Source organism: Heloderma suspectum, chromosome 2 (assembly GCF_057233095.1).
Source record: "Heloderma suspectum isolate Gila_16-S chromosome 2, 16-S_ref, whole genome shotgun sequence".
Taxonomy (NCBI): domain Eukaryota; kingdom Metazoa; phylum Chordata; class Lepidosauria; order Squamata; family Helodermatidae; genus Heloderma; species Heloderma suspectum.
In genome coordinates this window covers 339307751-339335111 of record NC_139459.1, presented here as the reverse complement: position 1 = coordinate 339335111, position 27361 = coordinate 339307751, and the positions used below count along the sequence as shown (strand labels likewise).

The 27361-nt window shown below is 47.9% G+C and overlaps 2 protein-coding genes across 2 annotated transcripts in view; one reads left to right on the top strand and one right to left on the bottom strand.

The window, feature by feature from the left end:
* Nucleotides 1–1304: 1304 nt before the first annotated feature.
* RNF225 (ring finger protein 225) lies at nucleotides 1305–10127 on the top strand. The gene is made up of 3 exons (XM_084832525.1): nucleotides 1305–1379; nucleotides 2539–2721; nucleotides 7043–10127. The coding sequence occupies exon 3, from the start codon at nucleotides 7174–7176 to the stop codon at nucleotides 7858–7860; it is 687 nt and encodes a 228-aa protein (XP_084688651.1). The 5' UTR covers nucleotides 1305–1379; nucleotides 2539–2721; nucleotides 7043–7173; the 3' UTR covers nucleotides 7861–10127.
* Nucleotides 10128–11669: 1542 nt separating this feature from the next.
* The window catches only part of GABBR1 (gamma-aminobutyric acid type B receptor subunit 1), a 72842-nt gene continuing 57150 nt past the window's right edge, over nucleotides 11670–27361 (bottom strand). The window contains exons 16-22 of the mRNA XM_084829846.1: nucleotides 25848–25964; nucleotides 21963–22070; nucleotides 17042–17135; nucleotides 15846–15973; nucleotides 14893–15021; nucleotides 14552–14695; nucleotides 11670–13662 (exon numbers count right to left, since the gene is read on the bottom strand). Coding sequence (XP_084685972.1) covers nucleotides 13423–13662; nucleotides 14552–14695; nucleotides 14893–15021; nucleotides 15846–15973; nucleotides 17042–17135; nucleotides 21963–22070; nucleotides 25848–25964 — 960 coding nt within the window. The 3' untranslated portion in view covers nucleotides 11670–13422. The remainder of the gene's footprint in view (nucleotides 13663–14551; nucleotides 14696–14892; nucleotides 15022–15845; nucleotides 15974–17041; nucleotides 17136–21962; nucleotides 22071–25847; nucleotides 25965–27361) is intronic.

Below are 27361 nucleotides of genomic sequence, written 5' to 3'. Positions count from 1 at the left end.
GATGTGGCCCCCTCGTATGCACTTTAAATGAGTGATGGGTTTGTCTGAACATCCCTAGGTTGAGTCTATCAATTCAGTCTATGGTTGAGAGCAGCTGAGACACAGAATGTTAGGGGGTCAGTTAAACGGGGTGGAAGGAAAATGGAGGGCAAAGGGAAGTGAGGGACTTGACTTGTTCATGCACCAAACAGCTTATATAGTAAGTAAGTTGGGGAATAAGGACTGGAGGGGGGGGTATATGTCGTGAAGTTTAAAAATTCCCCCTACACTATAATGGGATTTTTCAAAAGGAGGGGAAAGGAAAAGGGGCTCTTCTCAGCTTCCCACTCTCCAGGACTAGGGACCACCAACCCCTGCCCCTCTATATGGCTCTAAAATGCTCAGGCTTATTTATTTCTTTAAAAATTATACCCTCCTTTTCTTAATTATATAAACTCAAAGCATCTTACAAAAAAGTTCACATAATATGTAAAACACACATATAATACATAAAACACAGGGTTTTTTTAAACGTTCAAATTGCTCAAATCAATTTTATACAATAAAACCAAGAGCAAGATGAAACAAGCATAAAAATAGGGAGAAGAAACTTTAATGCAGCTTTGCAGCTGGCAATTCTCTAGCAGTACTACATGGCACAACAGGCAAGGCCAGGGGAGGCAGGGTGAGGGAGTTTTAAAAAGGGTATCATTTTACTCTTCTAAGCTCATGACACACATGCCCCACCCTTGGAGAGGCCTTTGTAGGAGCACTGCACATCTCCCCTCTTCCAGATTAGGGGAGCCCTGAACAGGGGCTCCTCTTAGGGGGTGGGGGATACAGTACAATATTGTATTGCAGGTCCCACTGGTGATCGTACTTTTTTTTTAGGACTCTACACCCTTTACGTAGAGAAATGAGGTGCTCTTCTACTCGGTTGCTCAATAAGAAGTAAACCTGCCTCCACACACTTGATGAGTTCAAAGGCACTGGAGTGCCTGACAAACCCTTGGATGCTTGACATGTTTGTTTGGCTATTGGTCTACAATTTCATTTGATACTATTATATCATGTAATAAATGAAATACATTTCTGTGAATGAAGCTACTTGTGGTTATTTATGGAATGATTGGTTTTACTATTTTGTGCTGACTAAAATGCACCATCAGGTCACCCTCAATGGGCACCTATGTCTTTAATAGTCACCCTCAGTGGTCTCCTCCCTCAGTGAGTCTCCCTCCTCACCGCCATTGTCACCAGCTGCCTTTGCTCCTCCTTTTTCTCATCTCTGCTGCAACTTCCTCTTCCTCCTCGCTTGCCGGGTGGGGAGTGAGTAGGCGGCGGCATGTGCCCATCCTCCTTCTCACCACCACCGTCGCCTGGGCCAGAATGAGAGGCAGGTAAACAAGCAGGTTGCAAGGGTGAAGCGGAGGAGCAAGTCCAGGGGGCTCTTGTCAGTGGGCCCCTGCTGGGGTGTGGGCCCTCTGCAAGTGCCCAACAATGCCTACCCCACTCTGTGCCATATGTGGATCCCACTTGGAGAGTTTACTGATGAGCCTGTGTCCTACATAGCACCCAGCTGACCATGTTTAACACTAGCTGTACCTGTTTCCTCATGACTGACATTTGTTTTCTAGGGTTTGCTGCTGAGGCCAAAAGAGACATTACATCAGTGTCTAGTGCAGAGGCCCGAATCAAGATCAGGACTCTAGCACGGGGTGTAGGGAGGCTTTTAAGATCTGGATTGTGGCCTCTGCACTTACTCTAAAGTAAAAATCAAACAAAAACAAACACCCATAGCTGCTAGACACAGGTTTGGCCCTGAAGCTGTATCTTTTCATGAAATATATTTTATATTTGACTGCTAGATTATCACCTTTAATGCTTTGGTATTCACTAGAACTAGCAGATTTGCTAGTGGGTACAGTTTCAAGAACTCCTGGGTCTGGAGAGGTCACCTGGTGCAACCCATTGCCATTCTCCCTATAGGGTTCATTTCCCCCATATGCTCCTCCCATACACACAGATCTTGTCCCTCTGAAAAGTGTTAGAAAATTATAGTATTTGGGAGGGAGATTTATAACACATTGTAATCAGCCTACAGATATGTGGTATTTAAATGTAAACAAAAATATGCTATGTGGCAAGTGATGGTTTCTGAAATTATTTAATGGGAATCTGGGGGGGGGGTAATGGCTCCCCTGAGATGGCTGGCTCTTGCTCTATGTACCCATGGTTTGAAGGAATAAAATAAGTCTACTTACTTGCATCTGGTGAAGGGCTTGTATTTGAAGGGGGGCAAACTGTAAGGCCAATTTTACTGCAAAGTGGGGCTGAAGGAGTCTCTGGTGTGGGAGAGGTGATATCTGTGGGCCACAATGGGCGTGTGGCTCAGAAAGCGGGGCTCTGGGAACTCTGACGAAGGCTTCAGGGCTGGCCAGTTCCTCCCAAACAGCCTCCAGGAGAGAATGTGGCGGCACCGGCTCAGCCACCCCTGCCTCGCCCCACAGCAGCTGGAGCCCTGAGGGAGGGTGTGACCTAGGAATACATTCTCTCCAGGGGGCAGATTCCAGTGGCAGGGAGTGGCTACAAGCACACGGCAACGGGAGGCCAGAGGCCGCTGCAGAAGAGAGCCCAAAAGCGCTCAGAGCACGGACGATACTGCCAGAAGTGAACCCGGCAGGCAGCTGGAGCTGGCTCGAGATCCCAGAGCGCGCAGAAACCTCTGCCTCTCCAGATCAGGTGAGACTTGGCAAGGCAGGAGGGGAGGGCCTGGGAGCTGCGTCTGGGCCTCAGGTAGCTGGGCAGGAGTTCAGAGGCTGGCTGGCAGTGAGGGTGAAAACCAGGTTGTCTTCCCAGATGGGGCTGGCTGGCTTTCTTGGGATGTGGGCGCATATGGAGCTTGATGGGGCAAAATCAAGGGAAAGCAAGCATTGCCTGTGTCCTAATTTCCTGCTGGGCCACAAATTGGCGAAACTCCTACTGATGATGCACTCGGTGGATTCCATCTGTGCATGGGCTCTCTCATCGCTGGTCCAGAGATGGTCCAGGGGGCGTGTTAGTATATTACATGGCCAATACACAGGCACATGATTATGAGATGTCAGGTTTCAAGCTGCCCCTTGGAGGGCAGAACGCAATGACCAAATGCTGAAGATCTCCCTTTTTTTAAAAAAGAAAGAAAGGTGTTTCTAGTCCTCATGGTTGCAGGAAAACCTCTGAAGGCAATTTCTGCTAAGTGCTTAAACATTAGAATGGGTCTCCAAGCGCTGTGGGTAGTTAGGGGAGGGGAGTATTTCACTCAGCATAGGGAACAGTTTCTAATGCCTCCAAAGAGATATGTCAGCATGCATGCCTGTATTCAGCCTTATACAGCCTAGTCAATGGAGAGGGATCATGGGATTGTAGGCCAACACATCTGGAGGGCCACAAGTTGCCCACCCCTGTTCTAGAGGGTAACACATTGGATCTGGAAATAGGGGGCGATCCTTTAACTCCACAGTGAAGCCTCGTGGAGTTAAAAGGTCATCCCCTGTCTTGGCTTCCAGTTCCTGAACCTCTCAGATTCTGCAGTTCCCCTGTGGTCCAGGGACTATTAGCAATCCCTGGTGTACTTTTAATGGAAATAACAGAAGGAACCGCTGAAGAGAGAGAGGTTTCTCTGAAGACTTCTCCGTCTAAACTGTAAAACAGAAGCTGAAGAGCAGTTTGCCTCTTGGGCAGTGCAAGCCGCTTCTGCCGTGGAAACTTCCAAGCGCTTATCAGCCGTCTGCAAACAGCTTCGCTTGAGCAGGGCTACCAAAGGACCAATGCAGGAGTCATATTCTGATTTGGAAGCCTTTCCAGAATGCTCCCAGCGGTGGCCAGAGGGAGAGGAAACACAGCTGTCTGCTAAGAAGCAGCAAGCCAAAAGAGCCACCCTCCACCCAACAACGTGTCAGGATTCTGCGGTTCAGTCTGCATGTGCTCAGGCTGTGTTTGCACCCCATCTGATGCTGCAGATAACGGGATGAGCAAGAGAGAAATAGCAGTACAGACTGTACATATACTCCAGCTGTCACAGGGGACAGTGCCTCTGATAGCCAACCTCCCCAGACTGGAGCCTTCCAGGTGTTCTTGCGCTCCAGCTCTCATCAGCCCCAGCCAGACTTTGACACAGACTTTGCTGGTCAGGGATGATGGAATTTGTAGTTCAACATCAAGGGGTCCGTAAGTTCCCTCCCCCGGCCTAAATTTTTCACAGCCTTATATGTCTCCAGGGTCATATTGGCATTGGTCTTTTCCAACTCCTGGCACATGATCCTTTACACTGGAACCACCAGTAACTGAACCTGGTGCCTCTGACATGCAAAGCATTGTTCTGCCACTGAGCTGTGGTCCCCTACCCCCACCCCCCTGGATGTCAGTATGGTGTAGTAGACAGTAGTTAGCTTGCCTGGAAGAAACCTGAAGTCTGAATCCCTCCTCAGTCACAAACGGTGGCCTCAGGTAATTCCCCATCTCAGCTTAAACTATCTCACACATTTGATGATGGTAATAATTAAATGAAAGATAACAGTCATAGAATGTTTTCAATGATATTTACTCCCAGACAAGTGTGCATAGGATTGCGGCCTAAATCATTCACTGTTTGCAGCCTTAGCCCACCTTGCAGGGTTGTTGGCATGTTGCAACACAGACTAATATGGGCTACCCCTGTAGAAGTCTTACATGGTTGTTGTGAGGCTAAAATGAACTCCTGGGATGAAGGGCAGGAAGGAATGTTATTTTAAAACAATGCTGGTACTGGGATTTGGGATTCTTTGGCTATGGAAATTCAAGACCCCCAAACAGAGGGCATGGACTATATATACTTGAATTAGAGCTGCCAAAGCTTTGAAAATCAGGCCCTGCTGTTGTGCCTTTAACAGTAGCTTGTCATGCAGACCTTAGCAGGTGATAACACTTATCTCCTTTCTGTGAAAGGCATCACCTACTGATTTGTACAGATCAGGCTTTTGTTAAAGGCACAAGGGGTTTTTGTTTTTTCTTCCACTACTCACTCAGCCACCTAGAGTTTTACCAGAAGTCTGTTAATTTATCGAATGTTTCTGATTTTTAAGGGGATCGTCCATAATTTGAGAAAAAAATTATGTAGGGTACTATAGGTGTCCTTTATTCCAGCACACAAGACCTCCTTAAGTGATGGTGAGTGTTGAAATAGCAAAGCAATGATTGGGGGGGGGGGGTAGAAGAAGCTCTGCTGAGCTGGGAAGGTGGAGAAGTGTGATGGGGAGGATTTAGGCATGCTGGCTAGCGATGAAAAGATTTCAGAAATATCAAAGAAAAAGGTGTGGGGGGAGAATGACATTTTGGGCAAAACACAAATATTTGCATTACTTATTTGACAGTCAATATAAAAGTTGGTTAAATCCTTTGGGCTCAGTAATAATGAAATAATAGTCATGACATTTTCTTACAGCTACAGATGCCTGTTTTAACTTCCTGACTCCCTGATAAGAGTCCGTTGAACTCTTTTGTGTCCTCTGACCACAAACTGGTGTTGGAGAGAGAAATATGGCTTAATGCTGCTAGTCTGTAAGGCAGCTTTCTATTTCCAGCATCAACCTGGGTTCAAGGGACTCTTATAAGAGAATCAGTAAGTTAAACTAAATAAGCATATCTTGCTGTTGTTGTTTTACCACAGTCCCTGGAGGTTATGCATAAAGCAAGGCTGTTTGTAATCCAGTTTACTTAGTTCTACCTTAACATAATTGTCTTTTGCTTCTTTGTTCTAAAGAGTTCTAGACTGACTTTGGACATTACAGCCTCTGCAGCCATCTGAATGCGCAAGTGCCTCATGCTGCTGTTGCAGTGTCTGAAGGAGAATGTGCACAGGCAGGAAAGATGTGCAAGCTTGCTGTGCATCCAAAGCTTGCACCCCTTTCCTGCCTGAGTCCATCTGTGAATGTCACAGCATCAACAGCGCAAGTGTGAAGCACGTTGCAAGGGCTGGAACATTAACATCTGCTTTCAGCCAGGTGAACATCAGTCTGAATATCTGACATGGCTTTTGTTCTGAATGCCTTTGTTTGAAAGAAGAGTTCTGTGTAACTTGAAAGCTTGCTTCCGGTAGTTTCTAAATACTTGTCAACCAAGTAACTTCTTGCTTTGTTCTTTCATCGCACTTGCAGAAAAACTGGGAAATCAGATATTCAGCGAAAAAGAAAATATTTGATGGAATGGTTTCTTTTCAGTTTTCCCTTCTAATTTTTCCTTAGCAGGCTGGGAAGAATTTGGAGGAACACAGTTTCTTTTTTCTAGATCCTTATACCACCAGTCTGGCCTTTGCATACCTTATGCATCTATGTGAGCCCTGCAGGAGATGCCCCCTGCTTGAATATTCCTTCTACTAGGGAAGAGAAATTTCTGGTAGGAGAAAGCTGAGTCTTCCACAGGGTTTAGGTATCCAGATGACTGAGAAGGCTAGGGAACGGGATACAGCAACCTTCCCCAGCCTTGTGTCCTCCAGATGTGTTGGACTACAACTCTCAGCATCTCCCAACCAGCCATGTTGGCTGGGGGATTTACGGGAGTTGTAGTCCAACTCATCTGGAGGGAACCAGGTTGGGAAGGCTGGGATAATGGAACAATGGCTTCATGGTAGGGCAATCCTTGTCTCAGCTGCTCCCTGCACATTCCATCATCACAGATACATTGTCTGTTGCCTGAACAGTGACAACAAGTTTTGGGGTTAATGGAACAAATAATTGTGAATTCAAACTCTTGACAGTGGCAGGCATAAACTCTTGTGAAAAAAACTGTATTCGTGTGTGCGCGCGTGTGAGAGAGAGAATGGCTATAGTTGGAAACGGAGGTGCTTTGCATGTGCGAGAGAAAGAATGGCTGTGGTTTGAAACTGCATTCCTCCACCTGCCTGGATTTCCTAACCTTTTATCCAGATGCAGTAGCGTCCCTCCCTTTGCATCCACCTGCAGGTGGTGGCTTCCTGTACCACTGTGGCTGTGCTCTTACCTTATCATTTGGGGTAAATATTTGGCCTCTCTCTCTCTCCCCTTCCCAGAAATGTCAACACAGGCCCAGCCTGTTTCTCCTGGGCAACTGAGTGGAGATGCCGCCTGCTGACGCAAGACGCCACGGCCCTCAGCCCTTTGTCTGTCCATCTCTGGGCTCAGCACGGGGATCGGGGCAGCCATGGCCCACCATAATGTAAGCTTCCAGCCTGAGCCTTCATCCCAGCAACCGGACTGCAAGGAGGACGGGGCAAGCGCCGATCCCGGCGCCCTCGACTGCGTGATCTGCTTCACCCCATACAACCGGCTCTTCCGAGTGCCGAAGGAACTGAACTGCGGCCACATTTTCTGCCTGGAGTGTCTGGCGCGCATCAACGTCTCCTCCGAGGATGTCAACACAGTCACCTGCCCGGTCTGCCGGGCGCTCAGTGCCTTGCCTTCCCGCAAGGGGCTGCCAGGCCTTCCCACCCGCAGTGACTTGCTGGAGCAGCTCTCCTCCATGCCTGCTCCCCCCGGCTCGGTGCGTTTCGACCGCCGCCGGGGACTGCTCTACCTGCCTGGTGGGAACAAGGGTGGCGCCGCTCGAGTCGGGCCCAAGCCAGGGCCCCCCCTCGACACCGTCAGCCTGAGCGTAGATGTCGGGAGGCCCGCACCCCAAGGAGCAGGCCGCATGTTCTCCGGCTGGCCGTTCTACGTGGCCCTGGCAATAGCCCTCCTGGTTACCATTGGGTTAATTATCTGTGGCATTTTCATCTTTTTGATGCCCTCCATGTATATTTCCATGGGAGGAGGAGGGCCTTCCCCAGGAAATCACAGCTTGTTGTCTGAGGGAAACCGGTCCTACCCAGTGAACGTCGCCTTCCCATAGGACTAATAAGAGGGAGGAGGAAAGGGGCGTTTCCTGCCTTTCCGTTTGTTGTGCCATTGCAGACTCTGAATGCACAGAGACCACCTTGCTTCATTCCGCCACAGGCTGCTGGGGCGAGCAAAGAACTGAACTCACCTGGCTCTGGCTGACTCAACTTTATCTGTGGAGGCAGTGGTTGCACTAGCACTTTACCAGAGAGTTGCTGCTTGAACGACCACAGGAGGTGCCTCTCTCCCCTAGAGGATATCCCATGGACTAGCTCCTCCTTTATCACCCAATTGCACTCGGAGGAAGCAGGGTGGTGAAATGAGAGTGGGGCGCATCTTCTCAATGCATGGGTAAAATACCGGTTCTCCGGCAGTCCTGGATTGGTCTGCACACTGCAGCAGAATGAGACGGCAGAGGCTTACCGAAGTAGAATGTATATCAGGCTTCCCCAGCCTGGTGCCCTCCAAATGTTTCAGACTTCAACTTCCATCAGCCCCAGCCAGCATGGCCAATGGTCAGGAATGCTGGGAGGTGTAGTCCAAACATTCAAGGGGCACCAGGTTTGGGAAGGCTGATGTATATAATTTCAGACAGGGGGCAGGTTTAAATTTTTGAGTGCTTCTGTATGTAAAAACAAAACCCTCCTTGCAATCAGAAATCTAGCAGAGCAGGAAATGGGCTACAGCCAGATTATTTCTCCTTGATGGGCTTGGTTTTTTTTTTACTGGCAGAAAGCTTGATACATGGGAAAGTCCTTGAAAGTGGCACCTCCCACCTGGGGTCTGACATTGTACAGTCGAGTTTACCAATTTATTCTACTTCGTGTGTGGACCAGGCAGCATTGGCTTCAGGTTTTGGGGGTACCTGTGGCAGAACACCCCTTCCCTGAGTAGCCAGACCTCTCTGCTGTGGTTGCCGCTTCACTTGCCCTCTCCCTCTGGGCCCGGTCCGTGGTGCTGCCAGGGAGAGGGCAAGGCAAGCGGAAGCTGCTGCTTGCTCCTGTCACTGCTCATGCACTTCAAGAGGTCAACGGGGGCTTGGGGGACCAGCATCCTGGTGATGCGAACTGCTGGTGTTGAGCCTGAGATCAGGCCAATGTTGAGTCCCAATCCCAGGCCTTGAGTTTCCCAAGCTTAATTACTAGGGACAAGGATGGGAGCTTACATGTGAGGTCAGCTTGGGTCCTTTTAACTCCAGCTAGGTTTGGAGCAGGGGTGCAGAACCTCCAGTCTACAGGCCAGACTTGGCCCACAGAGGCTCCCTGGGCTCTTCTACTTGCACTTGCTAGCAGGGTTGCTGCCTTTTTTCCCTGGTAGCCTCTGTGTTTTGAACAGCAGCATGGAGGGCAGAAATTCAAATAGCCAACCTTTGCCTAACACCCAGTGATTGGAGAGAGGGCTTCACCTACCATATACCTATTAAAGGCCTGAGGTCCCTGCTTGGGGGCAGAGGACAGTGGGGAGACAGCAACCGAATGCATCAGCAAGGGCAATGTGGTTTGGGCTTGGGCTTTCTATCTCCAGCAAAAAGCCATAGCTGTTACTGGACTAGACTTGCCAACTGGCTGGAAACAAAGACCAGCCTGGCTTGTTCTTGCACCTTTAAAAGCAGTCTAAAATGCAGAAATCAGCTGGTAAAGTGAAAAGCCTGTAGATAAAAATGATCAGCTGCCAATTCATACAGATCAAATGGCTGTAAAGGTACAGCAGCAGGGGCCAGTTAAAAAACAAAAATGAAATTGCCAACCAGATTTTGCATCCCTCAAATCTAGTGCTCCGGGAATTGCTTTTTGTTTTTGTTTGGGGTCTTGGTTGCCCCCTCTACATAGCTGTACAAGAGATGACATGGCCTCATCCCTACTGGCCCCCAAATCAGTAGCACCTCATTTTCAGTTGTTCGCCAGAGCTGCCTCATTGCCACTTCTGAGCCTCAACTCTGCCTTCTGAGCCTGGCATGTCACATTTCACATAACCGTAAACATAAAAGAAATCTATTCCAAGTGAATGCGGTGGATTTCTGAGGAATATGTTGAGGACTTGCTCTGAAATGAGGGTGTGTTTATTTTTCTCTCCTTATGGCTTTCCATGAGCTGATCAAACTGATATTCACTGACTCACCCTTGCCATAGACACCTGAAACCTGATTAAATGATAGACAATCTCCTTACTGTCGAGTGTCTATCATTGCTACTGATGGGACTGAATGAAGAGATTCCCCAAATATCTTGTTTTTGTCTTTCTCTTCCCCTCTGTCTTTCCCCCAAATAAATATTTTTCCAGAATGGGTTTGCATTTTTTAAAAAAATAAAAATCCTGCAACATCACAAAAAATCCCAAACAGGTGGGGATACATTTGATTTTAAAAGGTGACAATCACAAATCTAGGCCCACTGAGATGTAGGAACCAGAGGCACAGTGATGGTTGGGGGTGGGGGCAGGGTGCCAGCACCAATTACTGAGTCCACTGAGCCATGCCCTAGGGTAATGTGCATATGACCAAATCAAATCTGAGTTACCACGGATCAGGAATTCTAACAGCCCATTTTAGATGGGAAGGAGGGAAAGCCTCTTTGAGAACTACCACTATCATTCTAACAGTAGCCATCTGCCTTCTGCTGACCTCTGCTCTAAAGCAGCCTTCCCCAACCTGATCCCTCCAGATGTTTTGGACTACAGCCCCCAGCATCCCTGACCATTGGCTATGCTGGCTGGGGATGATAGGAGTTGAAGTCCAACCCATCTGGAGGGCACTTGCTTAGGGAGGGCTGCTCTAGAGGGTTAGAGCAGAAGTCACGTAGTGGGATTCTTGTATGTATTTATAAATGTGCAGTCCTGTATGGGGGTGACTGGGCAGAATGCTAGCTATATGGAGAGCTCCTATGCAAAGGACAGATGAAGGGGTCAACAGCATTGGATGTATGGCCAGGTGCACTGGGCCTCATGGTATATAGCCCTCACTGCTGCTCCTTCCTGCCCTATAATCCCCTTTCATCACTGCAGCTTTTCTACATTCCTCCCCCTGCCCCAGCCCTTTTCCACAACGATCAGGGCCTGATTAGCTCAGTGTCCCTCTTGGTTTCCAGACTACATAGTCATTTTACACATTACCTTTTCCTGTGCGGAGATTAACTGTGTATCTCATAATAGACTTCTTCTGTCTTTAGTCTATCATCTCTGGGCTCTCATGCCATTCCATAATTCTGGGCCATCAACCCTGCTGCAGTAAGGCTCAGTGACAAAGCCTATACTGTGCATATTTTCAAGACCTCTGTTCAATTGCTGGCAACTCAGTTTAGGCTGAAGTCAGGTACATTGTTTTTAAGAGTAGTGGGGCCAATTTGGAAACCCCCTCTCCAGCGCTGAGCTCTGAAAAGAACGAGGTTTGCAGGAGAAACCAGCTGTGCGCAGTGCCAGCTGGCTGGCACCTGGAATGTCACCAAGAAACCTCCCCACCCTCAATCCCCAGAGTGGTTTTGCACATTCAAGGGCCATTTCTCTTCCCCCCCCCCCCAAAATAAGTAAGGCTGCAATCTTATATATGCACTTATCTGGGACTAAATCCCATCCATCTCAATGAGACATATTCCTGAATAGACATTCATGGGATTGTAAGGCAGTGAATTATCAGCTTGTATGTATGAGCGTGGAGGAAGCACAGGGCAAGAGCAATGCTTTGTTCATGAACTTCTTATGATCCCCACCCTCACCCCCATCATATGAAAGTGAAGTGTGTGCCCTGATCACAGCTGGTGCAAGACCAGAAAGACGGGGTGCAAGTTAATGAAAGCATCTAATTCACAGATGACTCGAGAGTCCAAGCTTCATGTTGTATCATTTACTGAAGAACATCTGTATGCCGGATGGGAACGTCTGGCAGGCATCTGGGCTTCCCCTCCCCCCTGGGCAGCACCCATTTACTCCTTACATCTGCTGGGACAATAAAGTGCTCAAAATGGAAACATGTGGGGAGAAAGTGGCACGGGCACATGCATGCACAATGCATACACACATGTGCACACACCACTGTGGCAGGCCCAGGGCTGGTCGTAAGGTAGCTGCTGGCCCCCATTTCCTAATGTTCATCAGCATCCTGCCCAGCTCTTGTCTTCAACTGTGGCTCCAACTCCCTACATTCCTTGCGTGTGGGGGGAGAGATGAGGGCACTCCTGGCAAGCATGACCTTTTCCCATGACTCGGTAGTGCCATGCAGGAGGGTGAGCCTTCTGAGGAAGAGCAGATGTTGCTTTAAGAATGGCTCTCAAGCTTGAGCCGCTTGAAGTGCCTCTGCCCACCCAGTTTTCTTAGGAATGTTGTTTTCCTAAGAACTTCTGGTACAAGGGAAAGTCACGGTGCTCCGCCCCTCTGTGGCTAATCCCCATCTCTAAAGTGAGCCAACCTGGTCATGTTTCTGCTTTTTCCCATCTCTGGAAGTGCCTTGTATGTCTCGATAAGAGGGCCATATCTACCCATCGTACTCCGCAGCTGAGAATGTACAGGCCTGTCTTTCCCCCCTCTACAAACTAATTTTAAGCCTCACCCCCATCATCCCTGTGCATCACTGTTCAACTTGACATGCAGATGACCTAGGTGTAGTTCCATCCCAGAAGTATTGTGGGAGGTCAACATCTACAATGCGGCTATAGGCACGACCAGGCGGGCAATGAGTGTGCGTGCATGTGTGGCTGGTTGTGGTCACTTGCACTGGCTATCAGAATTGGATCAGAAGCCTCGTTCGACAACGAATGTACAAAATCAGTTCACTCCAGTCTAACTGAACTGTTTGGGGTAACATGTTACAGGCTCATTCATACGAAAGTGCTTAGGAGACCCAACTGTGCACGACAGCATGACTGCGCTACAGACTGGCTTGGTCCATGGGTCAAATGGATTGCTTTTAAATGCTATTTATGCAGGCCGGCTGCCTTCGAGCTACGGTGCCCACTTGTTCCAGACAACCAGGCTGCAGCAGGAAGGAAGAGGCTTGCGGAAAATAAGAAGAAAGGATCCATTTGTGTGAACTACGATATGACTGTTGGTAACTCAGTACAACTGCTATGCCTCAGCCCAACTCTACACAGACTTGGCATGGCTGTATGTCACAGTCTGCCAGTATCTGTATCTAGATAAGAGCACAGGAGCAGAAACTGCAAGAGGCAGTTGCTCATCGTCTTCATCTGTCTCCTTCCTCTCTGACGTGTACACACATAAAACCACAGAGGCCTTCCGCCTGACGGACAGCCACAGTTCCAACTACCCCCTTCCCAGACTGTAACACTTGAACAGGAGCCAGGTGTGTGTGTGTTGGGAAGGAGAAAGGAGGAGATCCCTGTGACCCTCTCTACCTCTAAAATAAAGTCTCCATAGAGTTGGCACCTGGATTCCAGGTTCCAGGGGCAGGCGGGAGGACAGACACAAAGGTATTTTACAAAGACTAGAGGTTATGATTAAAAACAAGCTCCCCAGCTGCCTGTACACTGTCCCGCCCCGCCAGCCCCTTCAGAAGCCTCTGCCCCCCCATCCCCAGGCTACACAGGTGTGCCGCGGCCCTCCCCCTCGGCAGTGTCCGTGAGGTCCGTCACTTGTAGAGCAGGTGAACGCGGCTTCCGTCACAGTTGTTGCGCCCCAGCTTGTCGGCCTGTTCGGCCACGAGGCAGCGGACAAGCGGCAGGCTGGGCTGGTAGAGGTTGGGGCCGGTGGCAGCAGAGGCGGAGGCCGAGTTGTTGAAGTGGTTGTCGCAGTTGGAGGAGCGCCGCCGCGAGCGCAGCTGCTGCCGCTCTTTGAGCTGTTGCTGGAGCTCGGAGACACGCTCTTCCTTCTGTCAGGGACAAAGGGGGGGTGCGCAGTGAGGCAGACGTGGAAAATCCCCACAGCCCAGATCAAACAGGGAGGGGAAGGGCAGTGCTGCCCTGCCACAGACTGCTGCCTCCTCTGCAAACACATCCACAGATGGAGTAGATAGCCAGCCCTGTGGTGGCCTGGCAACCAAAACAAGATCTGTTCTCTTGACCAGCCTCAGAATGAGTCCTACCTTATAGGGTTGTTATGTGGATTACTGAAATAATATAGGCGAAGCAAATATTTAGGCCAGGAGTGTCGAACCCCTTTCTGCCCAAGGGCTGAATTCCATTTTGGAGAAGCTTGGGGGGCTGCTTTCCACTGGTGGGCAGGGCTAAGGCAAAGGGGCAGGGCCAAATATACCTAAAATACCAGCATATTTTAGCCTAAAGCTCTCGCTACCAGTAACTGAACCACAGGAGAGGCATTTCAACCTTTTAGAATGGGGGGAAAAACGCGCAAAAGCCAGGAAAGCACCAAACCATCAGTGGCTGGGGGAAAGGGGGCGGAGCCAGAAGGGGGCATGGCCATCCGGGGAAATCTGGAGGGCCAGAATGGGATCCCAGTGCGGCTGGATTGGGACCCTAGGAGGGCTGGATTGGGGCCCTGGGCCTGATGTTCTGCACCCATAATTTAGGAAGAGCACTATACCGTGCACTCATTCAAGTTCAATTTTTGTTTTTATAAAACACCCTCATCCTCTTACCCTTTATTTGGATGTACAGGAAACGTACAAAGATTAAATGTAGAAGACAAAGGGCCAACCACGAACTACAGGAAATGCGAGCCAGGCAGGGCTCAGGGGCGGTCAAGCGTCAGCATCACTGCTGTCCACCACACCCCTAAACCAACCCTCCACACCCCTTTACCTCTGCGATGATCTTCTCGAGCTCCCGGTTCTCCTTCTCCAGCATCCGCGATTTCTCTTCCTCGTTGTTGTTGGTGGAGGAGCCGGTCTTCATGGTGTCCTGCTGCTCTGACTGCCACTCTCCCCGGGTGATGAGGCGCCGCATCTGAAAGCAGCAGCCACCCCCAGTGCTCAGCCGTACTTCCACAGCTCGCCGTACGGGAAACCCAGAGCCCGGCAGCCCGATGGGAGAATTCTGATGCTGCCCCCGAAGTGCCTTGCTTCCTTGGCAGCCCCACTGCCCAGCTGCGAAAGTGGGAGGTGGGTGGGCTGGAGAAATTCCAGGGCTGGGGGGGGGCTTACCTTGGGCACAAACAGCACCACCAGGGTGATGTACGAGGAGAAGACGATGGCGAGTGAGGCAAAAGCGAAGGCTGCATCCTGTTGGCTGCTAAGGATCATGGTGACAGGGGCAGTGATGAGACACAGCACCTGCAATAAGCAGAGATCCAAACGGGTGAGGGAGCTTGCAGCAGTCCAGAAGCCTCACACTGTGACTCCTACCATGTAGCAGCTGTCAGGAAGGAGGGTGGACAGGAGAGACAATGCTATGTACTGCAAATTAGGTTTTATAGTCCACCCTGTCCCTGTGACTCATGACAGATAATGGCCTTTATCTCAGGCAACCAACAATACCCCACAAAATCAGGTTGTTATCACTGCAATACTGTATGCTGAGAACCAAGGCTAAGAGACAGCAACTTATCCACGGCCACATATGGATCATGACCGATTTGACCCCAGATGTTCAAGACCAAATGATCCTCCCTGACACAGAATAAGCATCTCCATCCACAAAGTGGAGGCTGGATGTGGGAGGCAAACGCCCACCTAAGGAGAGTGAGCATGCAGCCAGTGTGATGCAGGAGTGGCCAAAACCAAGGTGAAATCCACAGAGGGGTTTCATGAAGGACTGGTCTCGCTGATGCACATGCAGCCAGAGTGGTTTCATGAAGGACTGGGCTCACTGATGTAGCATCAAACTGGAACCTACAGTTTGCACAGCACATGCCCTGCTCTGATCCCCACTGGTCCACACATCTAGTAGCAACCATCTACATGCAGGAAAGTTGGGCAAAACTTTGGCTCTTCTCCCTGAAGGTCCTGGAGTCAGGAGGACGGAATTCTCATTACCACGGATCAGATTCAGTTCTCTCTCTTTCTCTCTTATTGCCAGCCCACCTAGTTCAGTCAATGTATCATGAGATGTCCAAGCCAGTTGTTTGGTCCAAATGCATCCGGGGTGAGCTACTCACAGCCACGTTGTAGATCGCCATGCCCACGGCTCGGTGGTCATTGATCTTCTCTGTGGAGACACCCTTAGTTTCATAGGCAAGGAAGATGCCCAGAAGCAGCAGCAGTCCCTTGAAGCCATAGAATATACCTGTGGCCAGGGAGAGAAGGAGGTGTAACTGGGTGCAGGGGTGGTGGTGGTGGTGGTGGAAGAGACCAGGAGGAAGGAAGAATGTTGGGGTTCAGGAAGGACATTGGAGAGGAGAGGTGGCAGAAGGCTGTGCTTGGTTTACTATTTATTTGATACCTCACTTTTCTATAGTCAAGTCCTTGAAGAGACAGAAGATGTATGTCCAAGAGGAAGATTGACGGTGGCTGGGAAGAAGCCACAAAATAGGAATGGTGCTGCAGGGCACCAGCTTGGAGAGAAGAGGGAAAGATGCGTGCAGTATAGGAAAGTGAGCTGAGCTCTTTTGGCCTATAGTAGGATTGGCATGGGGGAAGCAGGGTTACTGGAGGACAGGAACATCACAGGGTTACATCCCATTCAGCCTCTTGCAACACATTCTATCCCTGAAGAGCATCCAGAAGCATCCTCTAGTGAAAAATACGGCAGCTAGGCTGCTAAGTGGTGCACAGTATCAGGACCACATTACACCTGTCCTGAAAAACCTGCACTGGTTGTCAATTGCTTTCCAGGCTCAAGGGCTTTAAAAGCTTTAACCTTTAAAGCTCTAGGTGGCTTAGAACCTGGCTGTCTAAGGGGCTGCCTGTCTTCCTATGAACATGCTCAGGTATTAACATCTGTAGGAGAGGTCCTTTGGAGGGCACCATGACCCACAGAGAGGCCCATTTGTCGGATATGCGTGAAAGGGCTTTCTCCTGCGTAGCCTCCAAACTATAGAATGTGCTCCTTCAAAAATTACGATTGGCCCCCACTCTCTTGGCCTTTAGAAAGGGAATAAAGATACATCTTTTCAATTTACCCATTTAAAATTTGTAGTTTTAATGTTTTTACTGTTCTTGTTTATATTGTTTATACTGTTCTTGTTTTATTGTTTTAAATTGTTGTACACTACCTTGATGGCTTTCTATCAGATAAGGTTGCATATAAATGTTAATAATCAATCAATCAACGACAAGCACTGGCAAGTGTGGGGAGGGGTGTGCGGATTCTTGGACAAATCCGGACTCTCTCAGCTTTCCCGGAGAGGCTCACCCAGCCAAGTGTTCATCTTTTCGGAACTGCAATGCTCCAGTTTGGGTAGGATCAGCACGTCAATGTCACTTTTGGGCTCCTCTTTGGTGAATTCCTGCAGGTTGGAGAGAGAGGAAGGATCACAGGCTAGGCAGCTGCATCGCTGAGAAGGATTTAATAGCCAAAGCAGTTAACAGACTGAACATGAGTTAACAATAGGTCACAGTGCCAACATTTCTGAGGTTTGCATAAGGGCCAAAGTACACCTGAAGGCAGCAGCCACACGCCTACCCAAAGCACATGCAAAGCAGGGGCGGGTGGAACTGTGGCTGACAGTACAAAAGGGGCATGTGGAGGCAGGTAGAGGCGCACTACATGCTCCCCCTCTCTGCCACCTCCCTGTTCCAGTGTTTTTCTCCCAGCCAGTATCAAAAGCCCTGCTGAGGGGAAAATAACCTTGCCACCATGTTCAGTAAGGCGGCAGGAGGATTGAACACCATTCACTCACTCACATACTCCTTTTATACCTGAAATTGCACACACCTGCACACCCTGCTGCACACACAACCATGGGGGGGGGGGACACGTTCAAAGACACAGTCCCACAGCTGCCATGTGCAGTTTGGCCCTCAGCAATGCTGTGAAAATTTTTGCTACAAACCAACCAGTTTCACACCAGTTTAACGGCCATGACTTGCTCTAAGGGGCCATCTACGTGGCACCACTTTCAATGTTCGCTCCGTCGTAACTGTGCAGCATTGCAGCTGTGATTAGCTTCTGCTGTGTTACACGTGCGACTGTGGACTTCTCCAACCAAAGAATCCTCTATGCCCTGACACGTGGCCATTAAAGCAAAGTAAACTGCGGCAGTCGTGCTGCTCTCTTTTTTTACCATTATATTTAAACGCGGAGCTGCGCAGCCCCATGAGGGTGGGGGTGTGACACTTCGGGTTTTAGCGGCTGTTTTGTATTTTAGGGCTTCTTATGTGTCTGTCCGTTCCTCTTTGGTAAGACGTAGGTAGTCTGCTCCTTCATTACCATGACAACTGTATGGCATGGTAACTCTCGCGATGGTCCACACATGCGAAGGGGCGTGCCCATGTGAGAGGTACATGCCTACCCATCATTCCAAAAATGGATACCTCTATGTTCCTGCGCAGCTGCAAAGGAACAGGGAGGAACAGGAAGGAGTGAAAAGGCGTCATACAGTGACGCAATCACTAAGCACGCCTACCCCATGCCCACCGCAAACTGCAAAGTCAGTTCGAGGAAGGGGCAGACAGCTCAGCAACCACGGTAAACCTGCAGCAAGCTAAAAAATCGCAGCAAAACACCTCTGTGGAAATCTGCATTTTCCCTGTGAAAACCACAGTTAGGCTACGAAGTGGCGACTGTGTCGTATGTCCCAAAGGTCCTCGGATCGCAGCAGCCCTGGAGTAAATGGCTCATGCAGATGGGGTCTTTGGCAGCTTTCTCCAACCTGGTGCCTTCCAGAAGCAGTCAGGCTACAGTTCCCATCATCCCTAGCCAGTAGGCCATTGGCTGCAGTCCAACAACATCTGGAGGGGGCCAGGTTGGGGAAAAGTGCTCCAAGGAATGCCAAGGAAGATATTTTTGTGAGGGGGGAGCCCCAGCCCTTTCCCAGAACTACAATTCCCAAGATGCTTTGTGAAAGGGAGAAAGGATCCCATGACTGTTTTCCCCATTTGTACTAGAGACCTGCCCCAAATCCAAGCAACGGCAGTATGGCTTTACTCAACCTGTTAAACCTCTATTGCGGACCATGATTCAAGCAGGACAAAGACAACCTGAAGAGGATTTAGAGCAAAGCTATTAGGACAGGCTTCCCCAACCTGATGCTCTGCAGATGTTTTGGACTACAACTCCCAGCATTCTTGGCCATGCAGGAGGGCACTGATCGGAGCTGATGTCCAAAACATTTGGGGGGCACAAGGTTGGGAAAGACTGTATTAGGATAATAAAAGGTCAAGACACTAAAGTGATTTGAGGAAGAGGCTGCAGGCACTTGGGAAGTGATTGCTCAGTGTTTATAACTGTAAATATGAAAGCTTGCAAAACACTGCCTGTTAAATAATCAGGAAGCTCATAAATCTCAGCCTTTGACAGACAGTGTTTAATCATTGGTGAGCTTCGTTCAAGGAGTCTTTATTGCACCATATCAGTTATAACCATTACAAATAATTTCTTGTGATGCTTAGTCAGGGTGATATTCCTAAACATTGTTTACAACACTAGTACTAAGTTACCAGAGTTGTAATAGCCTTGATCATCTTGTGTGATCGAGCATCCTGATTTTCCCTCTACTGGGTGAGTTGTTAATGTGGCAGTGGGAGAGGGATGTTAAACTTTTCCTGCTAGAATGTTTCCCTGATCTAAATCACCCCCTAAAGCTGTTATTAGACCTGGATGGGGAAAAAAGACAGCTGCTCTAACTGGGAAAAGGGAACCATTAGGATAACTAAGAACATAAGAAGAACCATGCTGGATCAGAACAGGGTCCATCTAGTCCAGCATTCTGTTCACGCAGTGGCCAACCAGCTGTCGACCAGGGACCCACAAGCAGGGCATGAGCACAACAGCACCCTCCCACTCATGCTCCCCAGCAACTGCCTCTGGTACTGGAGGTAGCACATAGCCATCAAGACTAGTAGCCATTGATAGCCTCTTCCTCCAGGAATTTGTCCAACCTCCTTTTAAAGCCATCCAAACTGGTGGCCATCACTACTTCCTGTGGTAGCGAATTCCATAGCTTAAATTCCATAGCTGTGGTAGCGAATTCCATAGCTCAATGTGCAAAGAAATCCTTCCCCTTATCTGTCCTGAATCTCCCACCAATCAGTTTCATGGGATGACCCCGGGTTCTAGTATTTTGAGAGAAGGAAAAAAATGTCTCCCTATCCACATTCTCCACACCATGCATAATTTTGTAGACCTTTATCATGTCTCCCCTTACCCTCTTTTTTTCCAAGCTAAACAATCCCAGCTGTTGCAACTTTCTCTCATAGTGGAGATGCTCCAGCCCCTTGATCATTTTAGTTGCCCCTTTCTGCTCTTTTCCCAGCTCTACAATATCTTTTTTTAGGTGTGGTGACCAGAACTGGACACAGTATTCCAAGTGTGGCTCCACCATATATTTGTATAGTGGCAGTTTTATTCTCAATTCCGTTTCTAATTATGCCTAATATGGAGTTTGCCTTTTTTACAGCAGCTGCACACTGGGTTGATGTTTTCACTGAACTGTCCATCACAACCCCAAGATCTCTTTCCTAGTTGGTCACCACTAGCTCAGATCCCATCAGGCTACAGTTGAAGGTGGGATTGAACTGATGAAGGATTTGCTGGGTCTCATCTGTTTCAAACCTAAGATGCCAATCTGGATTTTGGAAGTGGGTTTCCTGTACTCATTCCTTTGAGAAAGACCACCTACAGGCTACCCTGTAGTGTCGTGTAAGGCTAACTGGCTGGAAGGGGTTTCCCTTTAAGAATTTCAGAAGGTGGGAATAAACCACTGGGAGACTCCCAGGTTTCCAGATGGTCTGCCTATGGAGCAAAAGTGAGCAACTTGTGGCCCTCAGATTTTTGGCTTAAAACCCTCATAAGCCCTAACCAGCATACCCAATGGTGAGGGATGAGTAGGCCAAAACATCTGGAGGGCCCACCCCTGCTATAAGGAATGGCGATGGATTGGCAGAAGACCAGCATCCGACCTCCAGGTTGAGGATCTGAGAGTCATTCCTCACATGCTGGTGCCCTCCAGATATTTTGGAGTTCAAGTTCCATCAGCCCCAGCCAGCATGGCCAACGTTCAGGAACGCTGGGAGTTCTGATCCAAAACATTTGGCGTGCACCAGGTTGGGGAAGGCTGTTCCAGAATTTCTCCGTGGAAGAGAGCTCCATATGGGACTCCCACATGTGGATCGTCTCGTGTCAGGATACATGACCTGCCAAAGGCTGCGAGGAGGCGTTTGCGTAGTGCGGAGGGGCAGTGGGTTTAGTGACCGAGTAGACGGAACATGAAGCAACAGGTTTACATTGCAGGAAAGCTGATTAAGCTGAGCCTCGTGCAAACATCTTCTACTGCAGTGTGCTGGTGGCAGGGAAGCCTTGCTGTGAACCATGCATGGGTCGGGGAGACAGAGCAATTACATCAGAGAAGAGGCAGGAGAGAGCGTGGAGAAAAGTGGAGATGTGGGGAGGAGATGGTAAGTTTATAGGAGACTGCAGGGATGATGGTTGAAAGGAAGAAGGAACAGCGTGGAGTGGGGTTAGGTTTGGGAGGGCTGCTAGGGCTACCAAACAAAAGACACTCTGAAGTTATTCCATCTTTTCTTCTTTAACAGATTTTTTCTGGTAAGAAAAAAGATGGATGAAGCAGTGGGGAAAGATGGAGGGCTACAAATGGAAGACAACCACATTTGGACAACAACCCCCAGCCCACCAATCCTGTGAATGAGACAGGACAGTTGCACAATAAAAGCCTTGTCTGGAAGCACCCCCCGTTCCGTAACCCTAAATATCTGTGGATGGGCTGCAGTTGTTCAGTGGTAGACAGAGAGGCACTCTGTGTATGCTCAGTGGTGTTCCTCTTCATGAGTGCTTCAAATAATCTAGGACAGGCTTCCCCAACCTGGTGACAACCAAACGTTTTGGACTTCAACTCCCATTGGCCCCAGCCAGAATGGCCAATGGTCAGGGATGTTGGGAGTTGTAGGTCAAATCACCTGGAGGGCACCAGTTTGCGGAAGACTGTTCTAGAACCTACTTACACCTTATACTGACAAAGGATTCCGCAGTTTAGCCATGTCACAAATGAAGCCCACAAATTAATACAGACTATCTTGTCTTTGGGAAAATAGCTCAATTGGATCAAACTCCAGGGTCTTTAAAGGCTGCCCACATCTGCCCCGCACAAATGCTTTACCTCAGTGGTGCGCTTCAGCGGGTTGACTATTTGCCAGATGGCCAAGATGACAAAGTCAAGCCCAACGAGCAACCCAACGGTGGCATAGAGCTTCCAGGGTTCCAGGGTCTGGAAGAAAAGAGGAAAGAGAATGTGAGGGACTGAGGATGGAGCCCGCTCAAAGGGGCCTCCTAGAACAGACCCTAGAACACCAGGCATTCAAGCAGTCTTGCTAGATCAGAAGGCCCATCTGGCCCAGCATCTGGTTTGCTTAGTATTATTGTTACTATATATTTATATAGAAATATATAAACATAAGTGTGTATGGTGCTTTACAGTTGTTTGCCTGTTCAAGTGCTTTACAGGGTACAAGTGGACATGTCCCCGCCCCAAGGAGCTTACAGTCTAAAATTCCACATAGGGGAAACAACAAAGGAAGGGCGGAGGCAGACATGAACAGGGAGGGAATATGCCACTGTTTCAGTTACTTGTGATTGGCCCATAGTTATGAGCTGTGTTACTGGAACGTGTGGCCCTCCAGTTGTTGGTGGACTACAACTACCCTCGGCCCTGGCCAGCATATCCAATGGTGAGGGATGATGGGAGTTGTGGTCCAAAACATTTGGAGTGCACTGGGTTAGGAAAGGCTGTTTCAGACTTTGTACGTGGAAGAGAGTTCCAAAACGTCTGGAGGGCCACAAATTTCCCACCCCTGCTGTAGGGTGTGGAAATGAGGGAGTTGTGCCAAAGGATTCATAGAGAAGGTGGGCTTTGGGGAGGGATTGGAAGAAAGTAAGAGAGGTAGCATTGCACAGCTGTTCTGAAGGACGGTCCAAGTTGGTTGGTTGGTTCTTGAAGGGATTTAAGTACGGCACCTTCAATGGCACAGTTCCCAGCACATTTAAAAAATATAAACACATCATCATAAAACAATCAAGCAAAACCAATAACAAAACAGCAAATTCAAGGAGTGTTTGATCAATTAAAAGATTTTAAAGGCCTGGAAGAATTAAAAAGAGAAATGGTCTTTGCCTAGTGCCAAAGGATGTAATAGTGTAGGCATCAGGCAAGCTTCCCTTTTTTATTTGTTTGTTTGTACCCAATGTTTCTACTACAAAATGGCACAAAGCAGCTTTGAGAGGCAATTCCAAAAGTGGAGTGCCATAACCATGAAGTCTCTGAGCAGGTTTGCACAATCGGGAAAGGAAAATAAGCCACCGTGGCTTATTTTCCTGACCTGAGTATGCTGGTTACATGCTGCTAAATTACCATAATTACACTTGCTGGGTATACCTGGCAAGGGCGGGAGGAGGGGGTGGCTTACAAACCACCCTGCAACCCTAGAACAAGCCATGGGTTCCAGGGTGGTTTGTAAACCCACCCACTGCCTGCCCTCGCCGGGTTTGGACAATACAACAATTATGTAATTATGGTAATTCGGTGGCACGTAGTCAGCATGTGCAGGTCAGGAAAATAAGCCATGGTGGCTTACTTTCCTTCCCCGATAGCGTCTGTCTCTCTCCGCTGCCCTTGCCCCCTGATTGTCACCTATCTCATTTCAGATGCTGGGGGTACTTCAAGGAGAACCTCTGTGGATCGCTTCAGTGCATGGACAGGTAGTTATGGGATCAGGTGATTACCACAGTGGCCAGCCAGATGTCCCTGGGAAGTGCACAAGCCAGGTATGAAAGCAATAGCCCTTTCTCCTGTTGCTTTCCCCCAGCATTTGGTATTCAGAGATGGGCTGCCACTGGAGATGGAGGTTCCCCTTAGTTGTTACGGCTAATATAGCTGCAGGCAGACCCATCCTCCATGAAATTTATCCCAGCCAGTGGCAGCCACCACATCTTATGGCCATGCATTCCATAAGTTCACTATGCATTGTATGAATAAGTACTTTCTTTTGCCTACCTTGAACTACCGCTAATCCATTTTGTGGGATGATCTGGAGTTTGCGTATTATGAGAAAGTTTGAAAATAGTCTCTGTCTCTCTGTTGTCTTCAGATCGTGTCAGATACAACTTTGAGAAAGGATCTATGCCTAGGTAGGACTCTACCACTGATCTACTTCCCCTCAAAAAGCCACTTTGCCACCATTTAAACTAGCCTTCCCAAACCTGACGCGCTCCAAATGTTTTGGCCTACAACTCCCACCAGCCTCAGTCAGCATGGCCAAAGGGCAGGAATGATGGGAGCTTTAATCCAAAACATCTGGAGGGCACCGGGTTGGGAAAGGCTGATTTAAACCAATGTGTACATGAAGGGGATCAAATCCATTCTAAATTGTATTGTGACAGGGTGCCTTGACACAATGCTTGAACTACAGGGATTGGGGCAGAGGATCTGGCCTCCCTATCTTTTGTGATGGCTCACTTACTTGCTGTTTTTGGAAGGCTGTGGGGTGGGGAGAACACGATTTTACTAAAACTGGGTGGTGGCCGTAGGGGTGGGCATTGTGAATTTCATTAAGAGCCCCTCTACCTTTCCCTCCATAGTTTAAGCACAGCCTAGAAGCATGAGGAGACTATTTCAAATCCACATGAGTGGTTATGAAAAGATTTCCAAATATGCTGATCCAGAATGAAAGAAACCTATTACCACAGGAATACATCAACACATTTGTTAAAAGAAAACATAGAATGAGTTAAAAAAAATATCTACCCTCCTAAGTTGTTCTTTTGTGTCTTTTGTCCGTTCGTGTGTTTTTTATGTAATTGTTTTTTAAAATCTGTATACTGTATATTTAATGTTTTTAATCTTTGTAAACCAGCCAGAGAGCTTTGGCTATTGGGCGGTATAGAAATGTAATAAGTAAGTAAGTAAGTAAGTAAGTAAGTAAGTAAATAAGTAAATAATGTGGGGAGGTCCAGAGGGCCAAAAGTGGCCTCCAGAACTTCCAAAGTCACCCATGCCTGGATTAAAATGTGACTGGAAGAGCCCCATAAACAGAATGATAACCTTTAACCATACAAGAGGGCATCTGATAAGCATCAAGAAGTCCATATCAATTCACATCATATAGACATTTTATATTCTGAATGAGCTATCTGTGGTTCACACTCTTAAGAGCTGGTGTAACTTTATTCAGGCCTTCTCTGAGCCATGGGTTTGAGTCCAAGAGCACAAGCTCCCTCCCCAGAGGAAATGTGTGCCCACCACTCCCTGAACCTCTAGATGATTGGATCTAAAGGTAAAGTAACACCTGAGATCTGCTATATTTCATGAACCACCTTTCACTCAAAACTCTTTAACCTACAGACGCACCCGCCAGATATGAAAGACAAAAGTTCTGGTGGAGTAAGAAACTCTAATTTGCATTAGCTATTTACAGAGTGGAACAAGGAAGTGCTGGTGATCTGAGATTAATGTTCTCTGGAATAGAATATTATAATCTTGTGAACATCCCCAAAGTACCCATCTAGAATTGTGAAAGCCTCCTTGAGACAATGCTGCCATTTCTATCTCTGTGCAGCAGCAAGCACACTTTGGCCCAGTTCACACATATTTTTTTAACCCTGGGTTGTTATGAACATGCAAGTGTGCTACTGCACACTGCCCGGTCACTCCCGTTGTGAACAGGAGCAGCTAAACAATGAAGGGATATCCCATAAGGTATGGGATAAGGTGTCCGAGGAGAGACAAGCAAGAATTCCTGGTTCACATATCATGACAAACCACCCAGGGATACAGCGTCTCTGGGTTGTTTAGCTGCTCCCGTTAGCAGCAGGAGTTCTCACTTGTTCACAACCCAGGGTCTAAAAAAACAATCCTGGGTTGTTGTGATGTGTGAACTGGGCCTTTAAGTGTTTTATAAATACTATTCAAAAGAAAGAAAGACAGTACCTCCAATTCTTCTCCCTATACAAACTGTTACAGACAGCATGGTAAACAGACAAAACACCTCACCTTGCGTCGTTCTTTCTTCTCTTCCTTCTTGGTGAAAACAGTATGCACCCACCAGATCTTGGTGAACATACTGCCATAGCCCAAGCTAAAACCCAGGCCCAGGAGCCAAAGCCGAGCCTGTAGGAGGAGCCAAAAGCATAGTAAGACCACCTCATCTGCTGCCATATTTCCCCCAGCATGCCTTAGAACTGGGAAAACCATACTTTAAATAAATACAATAATTAGAGCCAAGTTGCCACCAGTATTATATAAAGGGTTTGGAGGTAAGCGTGTGTGGTGGTGATGGCTTTAAAACACTGAGCCCTTTGTGACAAATATTTGCCCCAGAAGTCTTTGCCCTCTAAGCCTTTGGCAAGACTCCTACACCAATCTGAATAATAGGCTACCTTGCAAATATTTATCCTAGGAAATATTGGCCTTCCACATACCTCTCTCATAAATTTGTAACTTTTATAAAACAAACAAAGGCACAAAATATTAAGATGTATTCCTCTATTAAGTTTGAATCAGTTTGATTCGAACAGAAGCATTCAGGCTGACATGCTGTGACTTTTCACTGAACTTTTCACTGATCTAGGAGCCTGCTATTGTTACAGAAATGTGAGAAAAGAAAAGTTTCCTACCTACAGTCAGGAAAAGCAAGTCAGAGAAAAGCAAGTCAGGAAAAATATACATTAGACAAGAAAGAAGGAAGGATAACTGCTTACTGTACTGTTGTTCATATGGTTGCTTATGATGTAAATAAGCAAAGATGACATGATGTATTGTGAGAAGTAAACAGAAATGAAAAATAGTTCAAATTAAACACTAAACTTACAGAAGAGTACTAGGTAGCATCCAATTTGGAGAACTTAAGGGAAATTTTGCTGACAAAACTATGAAGTAAATTTATTACTCCAAATCATAGCTGGGAATTTTGGAAAAATAATATCATATTGTTAAGAAGGCCTGCTCTAAATTTCCATTTGGAGAAGCATCATGTAAGCCGCTAATAAGAAATCATATAAATATGAAAGCCAGAGCACCAGGACTTGGGGACGTTAACATTGGCCTTCATCTTGGTTTCTCTGCTCCTTTTTCCTACAAGCTCAGAAATGTCATTGGATAAGATCTTTAAGATGGGCATGCTCCTACAAATTAACTTTAAAAGGCTTTTGAAATGTGTTTTGCTTGCAGAACTATGTAATTGTGTATGTTTAATGCACTCATATCAAATGTAGAGATTGCTTGAATCTTTAAAGTAGAAGACAAAAAGACATGCCTGATCTCAGATTCCTTTTTAAATTCTCTGTGGGCCCATACCAGGATGAACCTGTAACCCATGGCAGCACTTTGTGCTGGGGAAATGGCATGGGATATATTACCCGCTGATCCATGATCATGCTAAATACAGAAATCCCATCTTATAGAATCCCTGAAACTGCTTTGCTCCACCTGTTTTCTTCAAGTGGTGTTCTGAGACCAGAAGTAACACCTACTAGGAAGAAAATGACTGGGACCAAGTAGTGTGTGTG

What these genes read in the sequence shown, in the direction of transcription:
- RNF225 (XM_084832525.1), top strand. Translation starts at nt 7,174, where the DNA reads ATGGCCCACCATAATGTAAGCTTCCAGCCTGAGCCTTCATCCCAGCAA.